General features: G+C 32.2%; 1 protein-coding gene across 1 annotated transcript in view; it reads left to right on the top strand.

The window, feature by feature from the left end:
• HCN1 (hyperpolarization activated cyclic nucleotide gated potassium channel 1) overlaps positions 1-20,056 on the top strand; it is a gene marked incomplete at its 5' end in the record, with an annotated part of 344,119 nt that overhangs the window by 40,079 nt on the left and 283,984 nt on the right. Inside the window, one exon of the mRNA XM_011373887.2 lies at positions 993-1,416. Within this exon, the coding sequence (XP_011372189.1) occupies positions 993-1,416 (424 nt within the window). The remainder of the gene's footprint in view (positions 1-992; positions 1,417-20,056) is intronic.

Raw genomic sequence — 20,056 nt, 5'->3', positions numbered from 1 at the left:
TTATTTATGCAAAAGAACTGCCAAAAGAGGACACAGATGACCAGGATGAAGTAACTCGTGTTTCCAGACTATTTCATTATTATAGAGTTGTATTAGTTGATTTATTTCTTCATTTTATAAACATATATTTATATTTATACTTGTTACAAGTATAAATAGTCTGTTAGCTAGTCTGTTAACTGCACATTGAATAAACTTTGAAAGAATCCAAATGAAAATAACATAATCATCTCTGATGAATTTAGTTACACTATATTAACCTGGAATAACCTAAAAGTTCCTGGTTTTCTCTCAATTTAATATAAGGTGAAATAAGAATGTTTCAAAGGGTAGTTAATAATCATAGATTCTTAATACTCTAAATTCAAATCTAAAGTAGAGTCTGTTCAATCATTTTTAGCCTCAGAATAAAATTAGTTTTCTTATTTCAAACTAAAGAAGAATAAAGCATAAATATTTGGAGTACTGTGAATCTAGAATCCATGATTTACTTAATCTCCCAGTGATAAATTTGTAGGGCCAGTATTTTTTGTGTACCTTAATTATTACTGTTTATTCTAATCTATGATTGGTAATTTGACATATAAAGTACTTCAAATCACCTCCAAAGAGTCTTCCCAAAAGCAGTTTTTTGAGGTAAATCGTCTGGTCTTACACTTCTCTCTTGTTTCCATGTAAGCTATGGGGGGGAGGGTGTTTTTGCTTCTTTACTGGATAAATGGAGTTATGGCTGTTGAATTTATTTCTATAATACCTCATATTGACTAATTTTTAGAATTCTGTAATCACAATACTTTGCTTAAGAATATATTAATTTTGCTAAGATATAAATTTATAGCCATTGAAAGAGTTACCTTATTTACAAAACCAACACTTTATTCTTTTACTCATTTATTTAACCATAAATCGGTAATTTTTTTATGGGTGAGGGGGCAAATGGTCTGGATATTGTCTATATCTTAAAATGTGATTTTTTTTTTTATTTGTTGTAGGTTTTATTGGGATTTAATAATGCTTATAATGATGGTTGGAAATTTGGTCATCATACCAGTTGGAATCACATTCTTTACAGAACAAACAACAACACCATGGATTATTTTCAACGTGGCTTCAGATACAGTTTTCCTTTTGGACTTGATCATGAATTTTAGGACTGGGACTGTCAATGAAGACAGTTCTGAAATCATCCTGGACCCTAAAGTGATCAAGATGAATTATTTAAAAAGCTGGTTTGTGGTTGACTTCATTTCATCGATCCCAGTGGATTATATCTTTCTCATTGTAGAAAAAGGAATGGATTCAGAAGTTTACAAGACAGCCAGGGCACTTCGAATTGTGAGGTTTACAAAAATTCTCAGTCTGTTGCGTTTATTACGACTTTCAAGGTTAATTAGATACATACATCAGTGGGAAGAGGTAAGACATATCTTTTTCTTTTTTAAAGCTACTATATATCATGATGTTGTTGACTATAACTGTTTTAAAATGAACAACTATGCTATATATAATGAGTTTTATAAAATTCTAGGAGAAATATTATATTCATTATTCTTTAGGGTACATAAGTCATACATTTGTATCTTCAAAAGGAGTGGTCAAATACTAGATTTGAATCAACTGAAAAAATTAGAAAACAATTGTTTTACACCATTTCGGTCTTCTTTTTTTTTTTTTCCTAACAAATCCACTTTAATGAAAAGATGTTTACCCTAACCAATGCAACGTCTCTTTCACCATGGGAAGTTTTTTTTTTTTTTTTTTAATTTAATATAAATACATTAGTACCATCTCTGACAAAGATGTGTAAGGTCTCTTTGCTAACCTAGTTTGTGTAATTAGCTCTGTGAGATAATCTGGTATATGGTTCCTCTAATATTGAAATTTTAGAGAACTTCCGTTTGAAGAAAAATAGGTTTTTTGAATATTTCCAAGTTGTATATGTCAAGACTGATTTTAGCATAATAATTTTGCTCCTTGTTATGCTTCACACATAATTATTTATGATAGTTTCTCCCTATGAATTCACTTCATAATACTGAAAAACAGCATGTCCAGGAGGGAAATTATTATATAGAAAACAAAATAATACAGTGAATAAATATAGTGAATCTGGCCAATGTTTTGCTGAATAGGGCATCTGCTGTTCTTAGGCAGTTGATGGGACCTTGAAAGGGCTCAGCCAGCTGGAGTTTCCAACAATCTGAGATAAATATATCATTACCAAGCAAAAGAGTTTATGTTCCTAATTCCAGAGTCTGAGTTTTAACCTTTTTGACTTTTTTTTTCCTTCTAAATCTACCTTTTCTTTTTAAATTAATTAGAACTTGAATTTTATTGACTGCATAAAAATGAGAATTGAAGAGTCTCTGAGAGTGCCTAAACCTGCACTAAAGAAAACAATATACTAGCTGTGGTTTAATTGTCACTTTACACATTGCAGAAATTATTTTTTAGCATTTTTAGGATGAATTATGATTTGAAATTTAGGTTTAAACAAGTAATAAAATGGATCTTCTGCAAACATTAGCCCTGCTTTCTTTAAGGCTGTTACAGTGTTTAGTGTATGCTTGTCAATGACATTTTGGTTCATAGGATTTCAGGAAATGACATACAATAATAAAACACTGCGTAAGACACTACTGAAAAAGCTTAAAAATGGATCATTCTTAAAATACGGATATAGAGTATACTTAAAATCAAATGCAGCACATTTAAGAAATTGGATTCATCTTGTAATGTGTTTCTATACGGCACATTCCATCTAAAATATAATAAATGTTTGGTTCTCAAACTTAATTATACCAATTTGAGATTAATGTTAAACCAAGATGATTATTGGTAATAATAGGTAATGTTTATAGAGGGTTTATTATCTGTCAAGTAATATATATTATTCTTTATTTGGATTAGTTCCTTAAATCTTCCTAATAACTGATAACTTGCCCCGATTTATAGTAATAGGTAGAGCTGGAATTCTAACCTTGGCAATTTGACTCCAGAGGCAATGCTCTTAACCACAAAATTATATAGCTTCTCACTATAACATATATTCTTTTAATGTCAAATATCTTAATATTCAATTCTTCTATATATTTAATAAAATTATAGGAAACTCTTCTAAACTAAGATTATGGTCCATGCATCATAAGAATTGAATATTTACCTCTTAAAACAGTCACACAAAAAATTTTAATTAATAGCCTGTGAAATGAAAAAGTCACTGTTATAAATTCCCAGTCAATTAGAAATACAGTGGGCAATGCGATTGTTTTCAGTGTCTTGTAGTTTTAACCCAATTACCCTAGAGAATGGCAGCAGGATGAACAGATGGCGTCCTATCAGATAAAATGACAGACCATGTGGACATAGAAGAGGGCAGGCACTCTTTAAAACTGATGTCCTCTGGTGCCTGGCAGCGGTCACAGGCACCTAGATCTTTGTAACATGATGGTGTTTTAAAGATGGCATGATATAACTCAGGAGATCAGCTCACTGCCACCATTACTATAAAATGCAATTTGATATGCACTTATGGACATTTGGTAACCAAGCACACTCAGACCAGAGTTGTGAGTTGGCAAGATCTTTCTTATAAATAAATGACCTCGATAATAAATGAACCATAAGCTCATTTAACTGAAGAATGTTTTCTTGATACGATACTCCCATATAATATCACATATATCATAGATATTTAATGTCTGTTAGTAATACTGTTAAACAGGGAAGAAGTAGTAATAATCCAGAACTTAATATTAATTCATTATTTCATCACCTACATGATTCACACCAAAATCACAAAGGAACTTGAATGGAACCTGATTTTTATAAATGCTGCAAGGACGTATTTACAAGTAGAAATACAACAAATGATTCAGAAGTTGCTCTATGAGCATTTAGAATAAGACTGCACAGGAAGATGTGAGTTCACCCACATGTCTCTGAGTTCTGAGTGTTTTAGTACCAAGCTGGCTAATGCTAAATTCAGCAAATTTGGGGAAGTAATGTGTGAAGTCTGGAAGCTGCTACTGTTCTAAAAGAATCATTTCCAAGGACAGCAGCTGCCTTCTATAGGAAACTGCTTTCATCTTCAGTGATACATTTTTTTTCCTCCGGTCTGAATTAGTTCAACTGAAAAACAACAAGAAGCGCCAAAGCCAGATAAATTAGAGAAATATTGTGAATGAAACACAGAAACTTTAAAATTTAGCCCTTTTGTTACTATCGTTACTAAAGTTGAATGTTGTGGCTAATATAGAAGGATAGAGCTAATTTGGCCAACTAATTTATGAAACACATGGTTTTAAGGAGTCAGGAAGGAAGTTGTTTTCACAAGGCAAGTATAAGATCAATGGCTTAAAGATGTAAAAATAGAGCTCTGTAATGCTATACTGAATATATATATATATGAAAATCTGGGGCAATTATTTAGGTAAATCAGGCCAGAGAATTCCTTTTCCTGTAATCTCCAGAAAACTGAGGTGAATCTTTCTCACACTTGGACTTTGGTTTTTAAAAAATCGTTTTGTTAGTTCAGCACTGTTATTATTGTATTTCCTATAAAGTCAGTGACCCAAGCCAGTGCTGTTTTATAACCTTTCACAGGGGAACCAATTCTCTGTGATCCTCCTAAAATGCACATATGGTGAGGAAATCCTTGGAAATTAAATGGCATATTATTAACAATTTTTGACAATCACAAGCCACTGAAGAGATAAGGGGAAGATTAAGAGCTTAATAAATGAGAAATTCAGTTAGTAAAGGTGAAGAATCCTAGGAGCCTTGAATGCTGCCAGTCCTAGTCATTTCATCAAAGGGGGGATGAGCTTTGAAATTATTAGATATTTAGGAAATAATAATTGAAAAAAAATACGACCGTAATGGTTATCTATTTCTAGGACTCAGTGTCATAGGCAATGTAAAAAAAAGTATGGGAAATGGATGATACTTGTTTAATAACTATGGCTTTGGAATACATATCTATGATATTTTATTTTTTATTCCTCATTTACTATTTCCTCATCCTTCCTAATGTAGATTTTAGACCTATCATAATTAACTAAATTCACTTTGTGGCAAAAAAGAGGGCTTATGTATCTGATCTTCGTATATGTCTATAGTAATTTCAAATGAATAATGTGTCCTGGAACATTGCAATAGTCTTCTAGCAATCAATATTAGATTTTTATGTTGGCTTAGAGATGGATTTATAAACAAGTTATGTTTAACAACAGAGCATTAATAAGAAAATTTATTCTACAGGGAGCTAATCGAAATTACGGTTTCTGTCTTTGATTAATTTTAACATTATAATTGGTTTATATTAGAAACTAATTCTTGCTATAAATTGTCTGTCTATAATTATATAATACATATTGTGACTACTTTCATTTTTTAGAAAACACAGAATTCTAAGACTTGCCATAAGCAAACACCAGTGTTTTTCTAAACCCGCCTTCTGCTAGGACATAGAGAGGCTCCCTATTGCTTATCACATCAAATCTGTGTTTCTTCGCTGTGCCTTCAAGGCTCTCCAGCAAACCATTCCCCCGTCTCACCATTGTCACTTCATATTTTCACCCAACAACTCCTTTCTGTTTGTTTTCTAGGTTTACAGTGCATTTGCAGAGAATGATTCTTCTTTAATTTTGCATGTGTCACACCTCAGATTTAGAAAGCCTTTCTTTTTCTATTACTCCTTTAAAAATTAGGCTTAAACTCATTTCCAGAAAACATTCTACATTGGTTGTCTATGCTATAATGGTCAGTACCTTTACTTTGAACAATTCTATTGGCTCCTATTGGCTCCGTTTACATTTGTTCTCGCTGGTAGCTTGGTTGCTAATGCTTGTTTATATTCATTTTCCTTTTCTTTTGATGGACATAAATGTCTATAGAGAAGAGTCTGTCACCTTTTGCCATTGAATTTTCTTGTACACTAGTACAGAGTTCTAAATACAATTGGTTATCAGAGCATACCTATCCACTAAATACATGGCAATCCTCCATGTTCATGTTCTAAATCTATTAAATAATTGCAAAGGAATATCCATTTTTCACTACTAAGCATTTACTGAGTAGCTTCTATTTGCAAATATTGCAAATGGGAATACAAAGCAGACCTTAGCTTTGTAACAAAAACAGACATGCAAGCAAATAATCGCAGGTGGTGTGGTAAATGATGACATAAAGGAGGGAGTGAACAACAGGTTTTTTTTTTTTTTGCACAAGAAGAATGCTTCAAAGACACTTGAATGAGTTTTAAAGTTGGAATCTGGATTACCAAGATGAACAAAATGGGAGCAGAAGCGTGCATTCCAGTATGACATGAGGTACAAGCAGCCTAGCACAGTAGTTCTGTGTCTCCAGAACCTAGGTAGTAATGGAGTGAGTTTGGAGGTGTAGACAGGAATTTGTGCTAATGATGGACTTAATAAGGTGTGGTTGAGGCATTTTAGGCAGAGGATTTAGATTTTAGAATGTGGCAGAGTGAAGAAGATTGGAGACTACTGAGGATAGAGCTAATGATACTGGTCAGGAGAGAGACTTATCACTTATTTTTGTTTTTATATACAGCTAGTGTTAAGCAGGATAAATTTTTAGATATCTAAAGGGAGGTTTATCTTTGCCAGGTACTCTTGCCCTTGAAATGTTTGTATCAAATAATAAAATATGAGTAGGCCTCATATGAAATCTATTTTGTAATACTTTATAATTTAAATATCAATTATATTTTACATAATTAATATTATATTACTATAATATTAATAATTATAGTATTATTGATATAATTATATTTGAGATTTGTATCCCATAATGAGAATTGGATCCTATACTAGAAATTTGTATTTATAGGTGCTTTTTAAAATTGTACCTTTTATTTTCTATTTAATCTAACGTGAAGCACTTAAAGTGACTTATTTATGCCTAAAACTTAATAGAACAGTTGTGAAGTTTAAATGAAATGAGATACATGGAAATTATTTGAAACATTTAAATTGATGTATGCTTATGTTTGTACATATAAGATTCGAGATGTCATCTTTTTCAGATTAGCACTCCTTCTGAAATTATTAGGAGTGTGTGTGTATATGTTGTTTAATATTTTCGGCAGGCAAATATTGATTCTGTTAAAGACCACTAGGTGTCCTCTATTGTTTATGTTACTTTAGGGTTCTAAAATACCAAAACTGTCTTCTTTGAAATTATTCATTTTTATTCTTATAATCACCCAATTGCTTAGCTAGCTATGTCTAGATAAAATAAATGATTAGGGATATTTATATATGTAAAAATTATTGCTCTTTACCTATACTTCTCAGGTTAAACAAAGAGTTTAAGTTTCTAAAGAATTATTTTTAGTCTGAATTATTTTCAATATTATACTATGTACTTTCTAATTTTTATTTATTTATTTTTCCCCAGCTTTATTGAACTATAATAGACAATTAGTTGTTCATATTTACATTGTACAATTCAATGAGTTTTTAAAATTGTAGTTGGCATACATGAATATATTAGTTTCAGTTGTACTGCATAGTGATTAGAGCTCGTGATCACCCCACAAAATCTAATACCCCTCTTTACCCTTACGTATTTGTTACAACATTGTTGACTATTTTTCTTATGCTACGCTTTACATCTCAATGACTGTTTTGTGTCTATCCATTTCCACTTCTTAATCCCTTTGCCTATTTTCACCATTTTCTCCAAACTCCCTCTCCCATCTGGTAGCCCTCAAAATATTCTCTGTATCTATGAATTTGTTTCTATTTTTGTTGTTATTGTTTATTTTGTTCTTTAGATTCCTCATGCACATGAAATCACATAGTATTTGTCTTTCTCTATCTGACTTACTTCATTTAGCACAATACCCTCTAGGTCCATCAAGGCAATATCTTTTTCTATCCTCTTCCTTTTAGTCTTTAATTTGAAGTGAGTCTCTTATAAGCAGCATATGTAGAGGTCTTATTTCCTTGTCCATTCAGCTACTCTATCCCTTGGTTGGAGCACTTAATTATTTTCCATTTAAAGCAGTCATTGATAGCTATGTAGTTACTACCATTTTTTATTTATGATTTTGATACATGGTTTTCTTCTTAAAGAAGTCTCTCCAGCGTTTTCTGTAATAGTGGTTTGGTGTTAATGAATTCCTTTAGCTTATTTTTGTCTGGGAAGCTCTTTAGAAGCTTTTAACTGTCCTTCAACTCTAAATGATAGCTTCGCTGGATAAAGTATTTTTGGTTGTAGATTCTGGGTTTTCATCACTTTAAATGTTTTGTGCCAAGCCTTTTTGTCCTGCAAAGTTTCTTTTGAGAAATCAGCTTCCAGTCTTATCGATGCTCCCTTGTAGGTAACTAACTGTTTTTCTCTTGCTGCTTTTAAGATTCTCTCTTTGTATTTAACCATTGGCATTTTAATTATGATGTGTCTTGGTATGGGCCTCTTTGGGTTCCTCTTTCTTGGGACTCTCTGAGCATCCTGGGGTTGTATGTTTATTTATTTCAACAGGTTAGAGAAGTTTCCCATCATTATTTCTTCAAATAGCTTTTCCACTTGTTCTCCCTCTCCTCCTTCTGGTATTCTATTACATGAATGTTTTTACACTTAAAATTTTCCCAAGGACTCCCTGAATTATTATTATATTCTTGACTTCTTTTTTCTTGCCATTCTGGTTGAGTGACCTTGGCTTCTCCATCCTCTATATTGGTGGTTCGATCCTTCTCTTCATCCACTCTGTTAATTCCCTCTAATACAGTCATCTCAGATCATGTATTCTTCATTTCCGACTGGTTCCCTTTTATAATTTCCACTTCTATTTTTGTGTTTTTTATCTCTTTGTTAAAGTTCTCACTGAGTTCATCTACTTTTCCCCTAAGTTCATTGAGCATCTTTATAACCAATGTTTTGAACGCTGCATCTGTTAGATTTCTTGACTCCATTATTTCTGGATCTCTGTTCTCTTCTTTCATACTGTTTCTGCTTCTTTATCTTCCCATTTTGGCTGCCTTTCTGTGTCTGTTTCTATGTACCAAGCAAAGCTCCTAAATCTCCCGGTCTTTGTGTAGTAGGTGTCCAGAGGCACAGTCCTGAGACGGATTCAGCAGCAGGCCAGTTTTAGCCCCAGCCTGTGTCCCTCCAGGGCCACCTGTTAAGATTCAGCAAGCAATCCACAGATGCTATGCTTATAGTTGCCTCAAGAAACCATGCCAGAAACTGAGGTCAGCTGCCACTAGTGTGGGTCTTGGAGCTTGCTCAGCAAGTTGCAAGGTCTCGCCAAGGACACAACTGGAGATCAGTACTATGTATTTTTTAAGATGGTATTTTAACAGATACCCTGAAGTTATAAAGTACAATGTGATGAATTCTATTTGGATATGAAATGTTAAGACCATTAAGGAAAGATTATTAAAGTTTGGTATGTATGTATGTGTTAGAGGTAAGGTATATAATTTTATGAATACTCTTTGGTCAGCACACTGCAGAACATCTGTATAATCCCAAAGCTTTCCACATAGAAATCTCAGTTTAATGCTAAAATAAAATCTAATTTTAAATTATCAGGCCCCCATTCTAAGATTAAAGTATTAGGTTTTCTTAATGCCCTGTCACTGGTCTAACCTGTGTTCTTGTTTTGTATGATTTTATACATTCCCGTAGCTGTGGAAAGTTGAAAACAACTAGACTCATATCCAAAGTTTCAAAATTAGGTCTTCCATTTCTCAAAATATGCATGATGATGTGATATCTCTATAAAGATATCTCTTGAACTCCTAAAGCTCAGTATGTCCATTTCCCCCTCAAATCTTCTTTCTTTCTTATATCTATTGCTAGAATCAGAAATTTAAGAGGTATCCTTGACTTCTCTTTCAATCTTTATAGCTGGCAGTAACCAAGTCCTACTGGCTCTACTTTGTGAATGTGGTTTCAATTCTAGTACTCCTTCACTCAAACCTCTCTGCCAGCATCCTAGTCCAAGGCAACATCAGTAATTTCTCATTTACATTATATAAGAAACTCATTACTAGACTTTGAAATTCACCCTCAGTTGTCTTCCTGGGGCCTCAAAAATGATATTTTTGAAGAACAAATATTACCATATCATTTACCTGCTGCAAATATTTTTGTGACTTTATCACCATTAGGACAAATTCCTTTGAAATTGAAGTCTTTCCTAATTCAGCCTGGGAAACTATTTGTTTGTTGTTGTTATTATTATTAATAATTTTTTAACTATGCCGAACCTCTTTGTTTGTCATATGTACTGGTTTAAGGTCTTTACATATGTTGTTCATTCTCCTAGAACTTTGTTCTTTCAGCCTACCCCAATTTGTCCATCACCTTTTGTCCCTTTGACTTTGACTTTAACTTCAGCTTCCTCAGGGTGGAATTAACTAATCTCTCAGGTAATCTTATTTCCATCTGTAATATGCTGGCATAGACCCATGAGCTTTTGCTTTGTAACATTCATCGTTTCTGTAATGTATCTTTAAACTATGTCTTTCCAATTATATGTTAAACTCCAGAATAGCAGCGATCATAGAATGCTTGTATCTTCAGCTCCTATCATGATATCTGGAAAATAATGGGGCACAGGAATATTTGCTAAATGAGTTAAATTATGCCTTCAAGGGAATTTCAATTCGATAGTAAAGCAAACATGTAAACAAACAGATAAGCAAACAGTAGAGTGTCTTGAATTCAAGAATCTTAGAAGTATTTATGGTGTAGAAAACAAAGAGAGAAGATTATTATGAAAGTGTGGTAGAGGGTAGAAGAGACTTTCTAAAGAAGATGTAGTGAACATGGCCACTTTGAAAACTAAATTCGAAAGTATATGTCCTTGCAAGTGGATAAGCCTGGGAAATATTCCAAGGGAATTTAGAAATCATGGACAAAATCAATCTGGGTCCTCATTTATTGATGGGGATGATGATAATTTTCTGCTCAATCTCACAGAATTGTTTTGAGGCTTAATGAGATGTTATTGTTATATTTACTTTGAAACTATAAAGCTTATAGAAATGTAAATTATCTTATCATAAAAGTTTCTACTCGTTTAAAATATGAAAAATCTCAACAGAGCTCAATTCTTCACCCTTTAGTGTCCTTACTACCTTTCCAAATATTGGAAGCGTTACGAATGCTGTTATGCATCATTTCCACCCAAAATATATCAATTCTGGAATTGAAGCAACAAATTAATCAGGCTAATTTAGCACAAAATGCATTTAGCCTTACATTTATCTGAAGTTTCTGGATAAATGCCTCATTTTTTTTCTTTTATTGTACACAGATACAACATATATTGTGGCTACTTCTATTTTAGACCCATCTAAGTGCTATTAGTGTGAAAATTGGGATTGCCATCAGTTTGTGAATATTGGACACAGAATTTTTGGTTCAACTGCCAGAATGTTTCATAATAAACATGTGTTACTTTAATTATCTGGATAATTATCTCAGTTAAATAGGTTACTTTGGTTGGTCTTGTATACCTCGGGCAGCTGTCCACAAACAAAAGTGGTGTGATGAGACATGACATAAATTGGAAGTGGTATAGTGTCGCCCAAGAATATTCTGTTGTTACAAACAGTGAGGTGAAGTTAATCTCTTCTCTTAAGGAAATTAGTTGACTATGTTTAACTAATCGTGGAGGGAAAATGAGCGCTTTATTAATTGTCAGTTTCTAAAACATCAGCGTTTCACTTTAATTAGATACAATGTCAAAAGTATTTTTATTAATTTAAAATATTTTAAGAAACAATTATGCTTGCATTATGTCAAAAGTAGCAGTTGATTCATATGTCATTGGATAAAGCATACTCATTGAAATATAACAGAAGTTGTCACAGAAAGTGAGTTTTATAAGATATTATAACAGTTATGAAAGCTCAAGAATAAATAAAATTAGAACCCTTCAATTGCACTGGATAATGACTGAGAGAGACCTACTTTGACTTTTCTTTTTGTCTTGCTGATGTATGCACTTTATATTTTATATGTGAGGATTCTTGTCTTATTAGTGTGAAAAGGAAATATATTTGCTTGGTTACATAATTCTGGTGGCTATTTTGAGTTAAGTCTACCATTTAGGCCATTTTTTTTTTTTTAAGGGAGTTAAATTTTTTTCTCATTAACATCTTAAAGTGAAAGTAAACAGTGAGAAAGATTCTGGAAACTAGTCCCAGTGTTCCATATAATTTAAAGCAGTCGTGAAGTAAGAGAACAGTAGCTATTTTGAGATACTCTTATTCTTCAGGAGTGGTGGAATCAAAAAGGGTTTCCCATTAAGATTGGTCATTCATTGGTGGGAATATTTGTAATAATGCTTATTATCTCAGTATTCTGCTTTCTTGTTGTTACTACTGTGGCGATGAGTTGGATGAACATATAAAATAAAGGAAATTTGGCTAAATTGAAATGAAAATTAGGAGTACTTTCTGTCAGTCATTTCCAGATACTTTTCTACTTTTCTCTCATTTAAAAAGTGAGGAAAATGGCTTCTACTTGGAATATATATATATACACACACATGCACATATATATACACATATATATATACACACACACACACTTTTTTTTTTTTTAATAATCAAAGAGAAAACTCAGTTAAGGTGCATTGTATACACTAAAATTGAAAGTCCAGAGAACATATTAATGTAAAATATAATTAGCCAAATTATTTCACTGATTTTTTTTTTCACTTATAGAATTCCTATATGATGAAATCTCCATCTTTCTCAATATTCTAAATCATACTAGAGAGTAAAAGTTAGAATTTGGACTGTGGTAATATGGACTTTGATATTAGACTCCAAGAGCTGTAACTACGTAACAGTATCTAGCAGTAATATTTGGGGCATCACCTAACTCTGTGGAGGTTACAGTGTTTTAATATGGGAATCAGTTCTCCATTGTGTGAAAATATTCATCTCCATGATACTGAAGAGAAGGACGGGTGTCCAGAATAATTCCTTCCAGTTGACCAGCAATAGATTACCAGCATTCAAGTTCACAGATTTAAGTAATGTTTTACAATTAAGAATGCTTCCCCATCTTTATCTAATCTGAAATTCAGAGAAATGCATCCTTAGATAGTTTCTAAGCCGGTGGAGGATTACTTCTCTCTTCCTCCAGCATATGTATCTTGTAGAAGCAAAAATAATTTTATAATGATAAAAATTACCCCTAAATGCTAATAAATTTGTCAGGAAATAGTTACTGAAGAACTTTTAGATTTATGATATTTGAAGTTCACATAGATTATTGACTATAGAATAATATTAGAACATGTATGGATTCCAGAAGTAAATATATATATTCATTGTCCTGACTTGTAAGGCCGAGTTATGAGTAATGGACTCTAAAAGTTCTAAGTGACTGACTAGTTTTCTGCTCTTAGACCCTTCTTGAGAATCGTGACATTAATGATTAAAGTTTCACCACTGGGGAATGATTCATTTGCGTTTTATGGCTTTTTCAGCTTCAAAAGTATCTTATAGAACTTCAAATATACTTTAAGCCATTACTAAATAACATCTTAGCAGGCTATTAGCTGACAGGTACTGAGAGTAATTCTCAAATAGTTGAAACTAATTCTCTATGGAAAAAAGATAGGTATATGATTATGGGTGTCCCAACTTGAGTGAGAGGTGCATTTTTTTGCTGGAGTGGTGGGCAGAGAGAGGTTCCATCAGGGTATGAGAAGTTTAATTGGTCTTCAGAGGAGACAGGAGGACACCAACAAGTGATAAAATTATATATATATATATTTCACAAATTTCCTGGAGTCCTTCCCTTTTCTGTTGCAAATTAGCAGTATTTGCCTAATGTCAGTGAATAATGTTTTAATGTTTTTAAATGTTATTGATGGGAATTTTACCAACAGAGTCACCCCTCCCCCTTTCCATTTAGTTGAATTGTTATTTCAGCTGTTCCAAAAATCTCCAGTCTCTTGAAATTACAAGATTGCTCTATGGCTCTAAGTGAAAAAAATTTTCCAATTAGCATATCTTCAACAAAATGCTACTGTTTTTGAAATAATTCTGTTTAGTAGCACATTTTTAAATATATGATTCTGTATGCCCAGTTGAACATTGTATATATAATTATATACTAACTATTCTAAATAAAAATAAGAGACTAGGTAGTTAAATATTTTCCTGACTTCTTATTTGCAAACTTCATATCTTTATATTATTATCAAATATAGTAGTTAATATATATTAATTGACTACCCACAATGAGCACTGTGCTACATATAGGAATACAAAGATGAATACAGTCACTGCAAAAAGAATTTGTAATATAGTGGAAGAATTAGAAAGGAAATCAACAATCATAACAGAATGTATAAGTTCTTTTCTTTTGGAAATCCTTGAATGGAAGATTTCAAGAGTGATTCTAAGACTACATCTCAGCTCAGTAGGAAAGAGCCCCACAATCAATTCCTAAAGTCTGCAGAAGGAGCAGGTGCAGGAGTAGTGGTGTCTGGGCCAGATGTTTACCATCCTTTGATTAGTCATTTGAAACAGAAAGGGCTATTAAATACCATGCTGTACTAAAATGTGAATTTTGCTGAGTTTTACAAACAGAAAAAATAATTGTATTTAAAATAATATTGATACTGTGTTCAGATTACAAAATGACTTCCTCATACTAGAATATGAAACATTTTCATTTCATTAACATCATACAAATGTATGAATGATTCTTAAATGTTGAAAATTATTTTAGGAAAAAGAAAGAACAGTAGATTTAAATTTTTTTAGAAAATATTACAAACTTCTATAATTAGTGAGAGAATTTAGCGAATAGGAACCTAGTTTATCTCACTTGTTCTCTCACTCTTCTATAGTATGGTACTCTTGCACAAGACTGAGACTCTTAACCAGAAAAGGTGTTGTCACAATTACTAAATGAACAGTCCTTAACAGATATCAAGAAACTGAGTTGCATTTAGGGACATGAGTACCTAACAGCAAATTATTCTGTAGTTATGGAAACACCACTTCCATACAAAATGCTTGAATTTTCTCCACATTTCACACATATCACTCATTTTCCTGTGCCCCCGCTTCTCATCACTTTTAACATGGGTGGGTGTTGCAATATTGCTGCAGCTTTCCCTGAGGAATCCATGTGATGATAGATTCACTTTGCAAAGCAATGCACTTTCCACCAAAAACTGTTTTCAAATGTCCCTTTAGTGATAGGACTATTTATTAACGTTGTTTTTATCATTTTTACTTTGTTTTTGAGAGAAGCAGCAGGCAGTAAAGTTATTGAGAATCTTGAGTTGGATAACAATATCTAGTCTTCAAAGAGGTGAGAGGTCAGATATCTCTAGCTTTAATCATAGCCTTCAGGAAATCAACTCCTTTCCCTGCTTCCTGAGAAAGCAAGGTCTTGCTATTACTATGAGTTTCTTGTATTACTTTTACCTTTATGGGAGTAGAAATTTGTTTCTGTCCTCCTTTTCTGTCCCATTTGCCAAGAGATTTGCTATAAAAGAGTGTAAGCAAAATATCTGTTAGTCACTTTTTATAACTGTGAAAAATGAAATATAATTTTCTTATCAGGAGATGCAAACAAACACATATACTATGGAGCCTTAAATTGGGACAACATGTCTGTACTGTATATTATTCTTTCCACTGACGGGTGGAGTCTTGAGGCTGAATAAACTAGTGTAATCCATTCTTAGTTGAAGAACCATTGATCTTATTGATTCACTAATTGCAATATCATTTCATTTCTCCCTTCCAAAATAGAGGAAAAAATTTTATATGAAAAAATAAAACTGATTAATGAGATGACTAAATTCAAAGTAGAATGCTTCTAAATTGGCAAAATAACTTATTAGATTTGCAAAACCAAACATCATTATTTTCCTTTCTACCTAATATAAATATCCAGATGCTAGTTTATATTTTTAAATTATGTTGACGTGGGCAGTAAATGCTTCAGGTTAAAAAATGCAATTTAAAGTAATAAAATTTTACACTTCTATAAACATTTTTCAAATTATGCTATTAAAATTTTCCTAAAGGAAAAAAATAATTCAAACACAAACATTTTTTTCCTAAAGAAAACAATCAAAATCATTTCCTCAAAGTTCAGTCATGAAAGCATGTTAAGTTACAGACTTGGGACTGCAAAACAAAACTAAAATTAAATTTGTGAGAAAGTTTTCTTAGAGTGTTTCCCTTGTGCTCTAAGAGATTTTAGAAATATTGTTTAGCATTCCTCAGTTTGTGATCTGTGAGTTGTTAATGGTTTCGTGGAGACAAAATTTTCGTTTTTGTTTTACAGTGTTGAAAGTGTTATCATGGGCCCAACATATCTTCGTAACTTTTTGTGAAGAAAGTCTATACATTGCTCCCACTACAGATCCATTATAGGTGGCCTGGTGGTCTTACTCCTGTTACCTGACACCTGGATGCAGACTGTCCAAGCAGCTTCCATTTTGACCAATATCAGTCATTTTCACAGGGAGATATAAAACTCTGTAGGGTTTCGATGGGCAATTAAATGATCTGACCCAACGTGATATATGTTACTTTTTATAGCTCTGTGACCAAAATTTGTCACATGACTTCACTCAGCCACAAGAAAGTCAAGAAGAGTAATCCCACCTGGGAAGCAAGGAGATGGAACAATTTGCTTAATAACCCTACTCAGTAGTTAATATAGATGAGAGATGGAGACAGAGTGTATCTTGAATCAGTAAGTTGGCCTGTAGCTAACTTGCATTATACTTGGATCTATTCACAATAAAACTATGGACCTGCTTGATCATCCTTTTGTTTTTTTTGCTAATGGATAGTTTTGGTCTTTGACAAATAATAGAAGTGCTACCACATGACATGCCTCTAAGCTCACAAAGTGCTTAGAAAGCTGATGGATGTGCCTTTAGACAACTGGCACTAATCCTGGATAACTACCTCAGAGATGCTTCTTGGGTGTGTCAGTTACAACACAATCTTTATTTCACTTAGTTTTTGTAAGTGAACTCAACCTTAATAGGAATTTAAATCATTCTATTAACGGAAGTACTGATCTAAGCTTAAAAATATTAAATTTAGTGTGAATTTAATAATTTCTTAAATGTGGGTAGATTTTTGCATAATTTAACTTCCTATCCTCCATACCAAAAAGAATTATAGTGCTTAATTTTTAGACCTTGGCCCAATCAAATAGAAAACAATAAGTGTTATGAATGTATGATATAATCAGAATAATTTTTATATAAGGAGAATTTATTGTACTTGAAATCTTGAGTACACTTGAAATGCAAGAATTAAACAACTGGATCTTAAGCATGACTCATAATATATCCATTTTCCTTAGAATGTATTGCTTTTGTTTGGATTTTGTTTTTCAAACAATTCAGACTTTAAAAGTACTTAAAAATCAAATACAATTCTTAGACTGTTGGTAAATATTATAACTACTGTCATATCTTTAATTATTTTTGATCTTATATTTTGTTCCAATTTATTGACATTTGTTTTATGACCCAGAGTAGGCCTGTCATAGTAAATGTTCTACATAAACACAAACAAATATGTTTTCTGCTGTTATTGGTTGGAGTGTTTTATAATTGTCAATTGGGTCAATTAATGGTTATTCAAATTGTCTGTCTCTACCCATATATAACTACTTGTTCTGGCAATTCTTGAGAGAGGAATATTAAAATATGCAATATAACTTTGGATTTGTCCATTCTTTCATTTTCATCAGTTTTTACTACGTGTTCTTTGACGCTGTGCTATTAATTTCATACAAAGTTAGGATTGTTATATCATCTTGATGAGTCTCTCTCTTTATCACCATAAGATGACCTTTTTTTTTTCTCGCTCTCTATATACTTTGATATTACTATAGCCACTCCATCTGTATTTAGTTAATATTTGTATGGCAAATCTTTTTCCATGTTTTATTTTCAACCATTGTTTTTATTTTAAAGTTGGTACCTTGTAGACAGCATATAGTTGAACCTTGCTGTTATTTGTTTATCATATCTGACAATCTCTAGTTTAAAGCATTTATATTTAATGTTTTGATTACTATAGTTGGGTTGAAATCTACCATCTTGTTATTGTTTTCATTTCATGTGTACTTTGTTATTGCTTTCCTGTCTTCTTTTATATTAATATTTTTTATGATCTATTTTATCTTCACTATTGAATCAGTAACTATGTCTCAAGTATATTCCAGTGCTTGCGCTGAGGTTTACAATATGCTTCTTTAGCTTATCACAGTTTACTTCCAAATAATGTACCATTTCACATATAGTACAAGAAATTTAAAATATTATATTTCTATTGTCCCCTTGCTGGCCTTTGTGCTATTTTTATCATACAATTTATTATATTTGTTCTAAATGCCAAAATATAGTGTAATTATTTTTGCTTTAAACAGGTAATTGTTTTTTAAGTTTTTTTGAAAGTATTAAAAAAGGCTTTTTATATTTATTGTTGCCATTACTTTTTGTCCCCTTTGTATAGATCATAATTTCCATCTGGTATCATGTTCTTTCTATCTGAAAAACTTTCTTTAACATTTCTTGTAGTGCTTGTCTGCTGTTGATGACTACTTTCAGCTTTTCTATGCCTTACTGTCATTATTTTGTCTTGTTTTTTGAAAAGTATTTTTGCTGCATGTAAGATTCTAGGAAGAGATTTAACTTTGGGTGGGTGGTAAACAGGCAATGCAATATACAGATGATGTATTATAGAATTGTACAATTGAAACCTATATAATTTTATTAACCAATGTTACCCCAATAAATTTAATTTAAAAAAAAATTATTAAAAAGGATTCTCGGAAGACTTCTTTCCTTTAGAACTAGAAAGATATCACTTGATTTTTTTCTGCTTGTGTTGTTTCTGATGAGAAGCCTGATGCTATTCTTTCCACTGTATGTAATGACTTTTTTCTCTAGTTACTTTTAATATTTCCTTTTTAACATTGCTTTTCAATGATTTTTTATGTGCCTTAGTATGATTTCCTTCATGTTTCTTCTCTTGGAGTTTGTTGAGTGCCTTGGATCTGTGTTTACATTTTTCATAAGATTTGTAAAAACTCTGTCCATTATTCATTCATATATTTTCTTTTTTATCTACTTTTTTTGATGGTTCTTTTTGATGGCTTGGCTTGTGTAGTGACTTCACATGCATGTGATGATCACTACTCAGCCAAAGATTCAGAGATTCCTATGCTGATCTTTGAGCTTTCTCTCTCTGCAGCTCCCTCAGCTATGATAGTTTGCATTATAAATCCCTGCCAGCACAACCCTCTTTGTCCCTCAATGCTGCCAGATTGCTGAGCTCTGTATAATACAAGTAACACCTGGATTCAATATGTCATCTTGGACATACTGGAAGAAGTACATGAAAGGTCAACCTTATTTTTCCCAAGAATATAAAACATATGCAAGTAGCCTAGGGATTCAAATATCTAACAGTTGTATTTATTTTATTAGTTCAACTACCTAACAATGCATTTTAGTTAGCACTCACTTAGACATCACTTTTAGAAGGAGGTAGTATGAGGTAGTGTGGCAGTCCAGGTTAAAATTTTTTTCATTCCATTTTTTTAACTGATACTTTTAAAGCGAAAAAATTTTTTACTGTGTTTTTATTTCTGCTACCAGTAACCATTTTCAAAACAGATAGAGTTCCAGCCAATTCTTAATCTCATTCCCCAGTACCAGGGAAAGTTGATCTAGTCTCAATAAAATAGACCTGCCAATTTGAGAATACTTTAGGATAAAATGTATTCAGTGAAAATAGTGAGTATATTTTAAAGTTGTATAGTAAAATAAAAAAATAGAATAATCAGGAAAATGTTTTAATGAATCAACATTGAAATGTACCTACACTTTTTTATGCCCCTTTGTAGAAAAACAAATGACGAACCCCTCTGAAGAGTTAAAATGTATGAGATTTCACCTCTGCAGTTACAGTGGATTTATTCATTAACCATAGCTTGGTTACGTTCTTTTAGAATAGCAGCTCTTTTTTAACATTGATCTTTTCCCAGAAAA

The sequence above is a fragment of the Pteropus vampyrus genome, unplaced genomic scaffold (genome assembly GCF_000151845.1).
Source record: "Pteropus vampyrus isolate Shadow unplaced genomic scaffold, Pvam_2.0 Scaffold234, whole genome shotgun sequence".
NCBI classification, from domain to species: Eukaryota; Metazoa; Chordata; class Mammalia; order Chiroptera; family Pteropodidae; genus Pteropus; species Pteropus vampyrus.
This window is presented reverse-complemented; position numbering and strand designations above follow the sequence as displayed.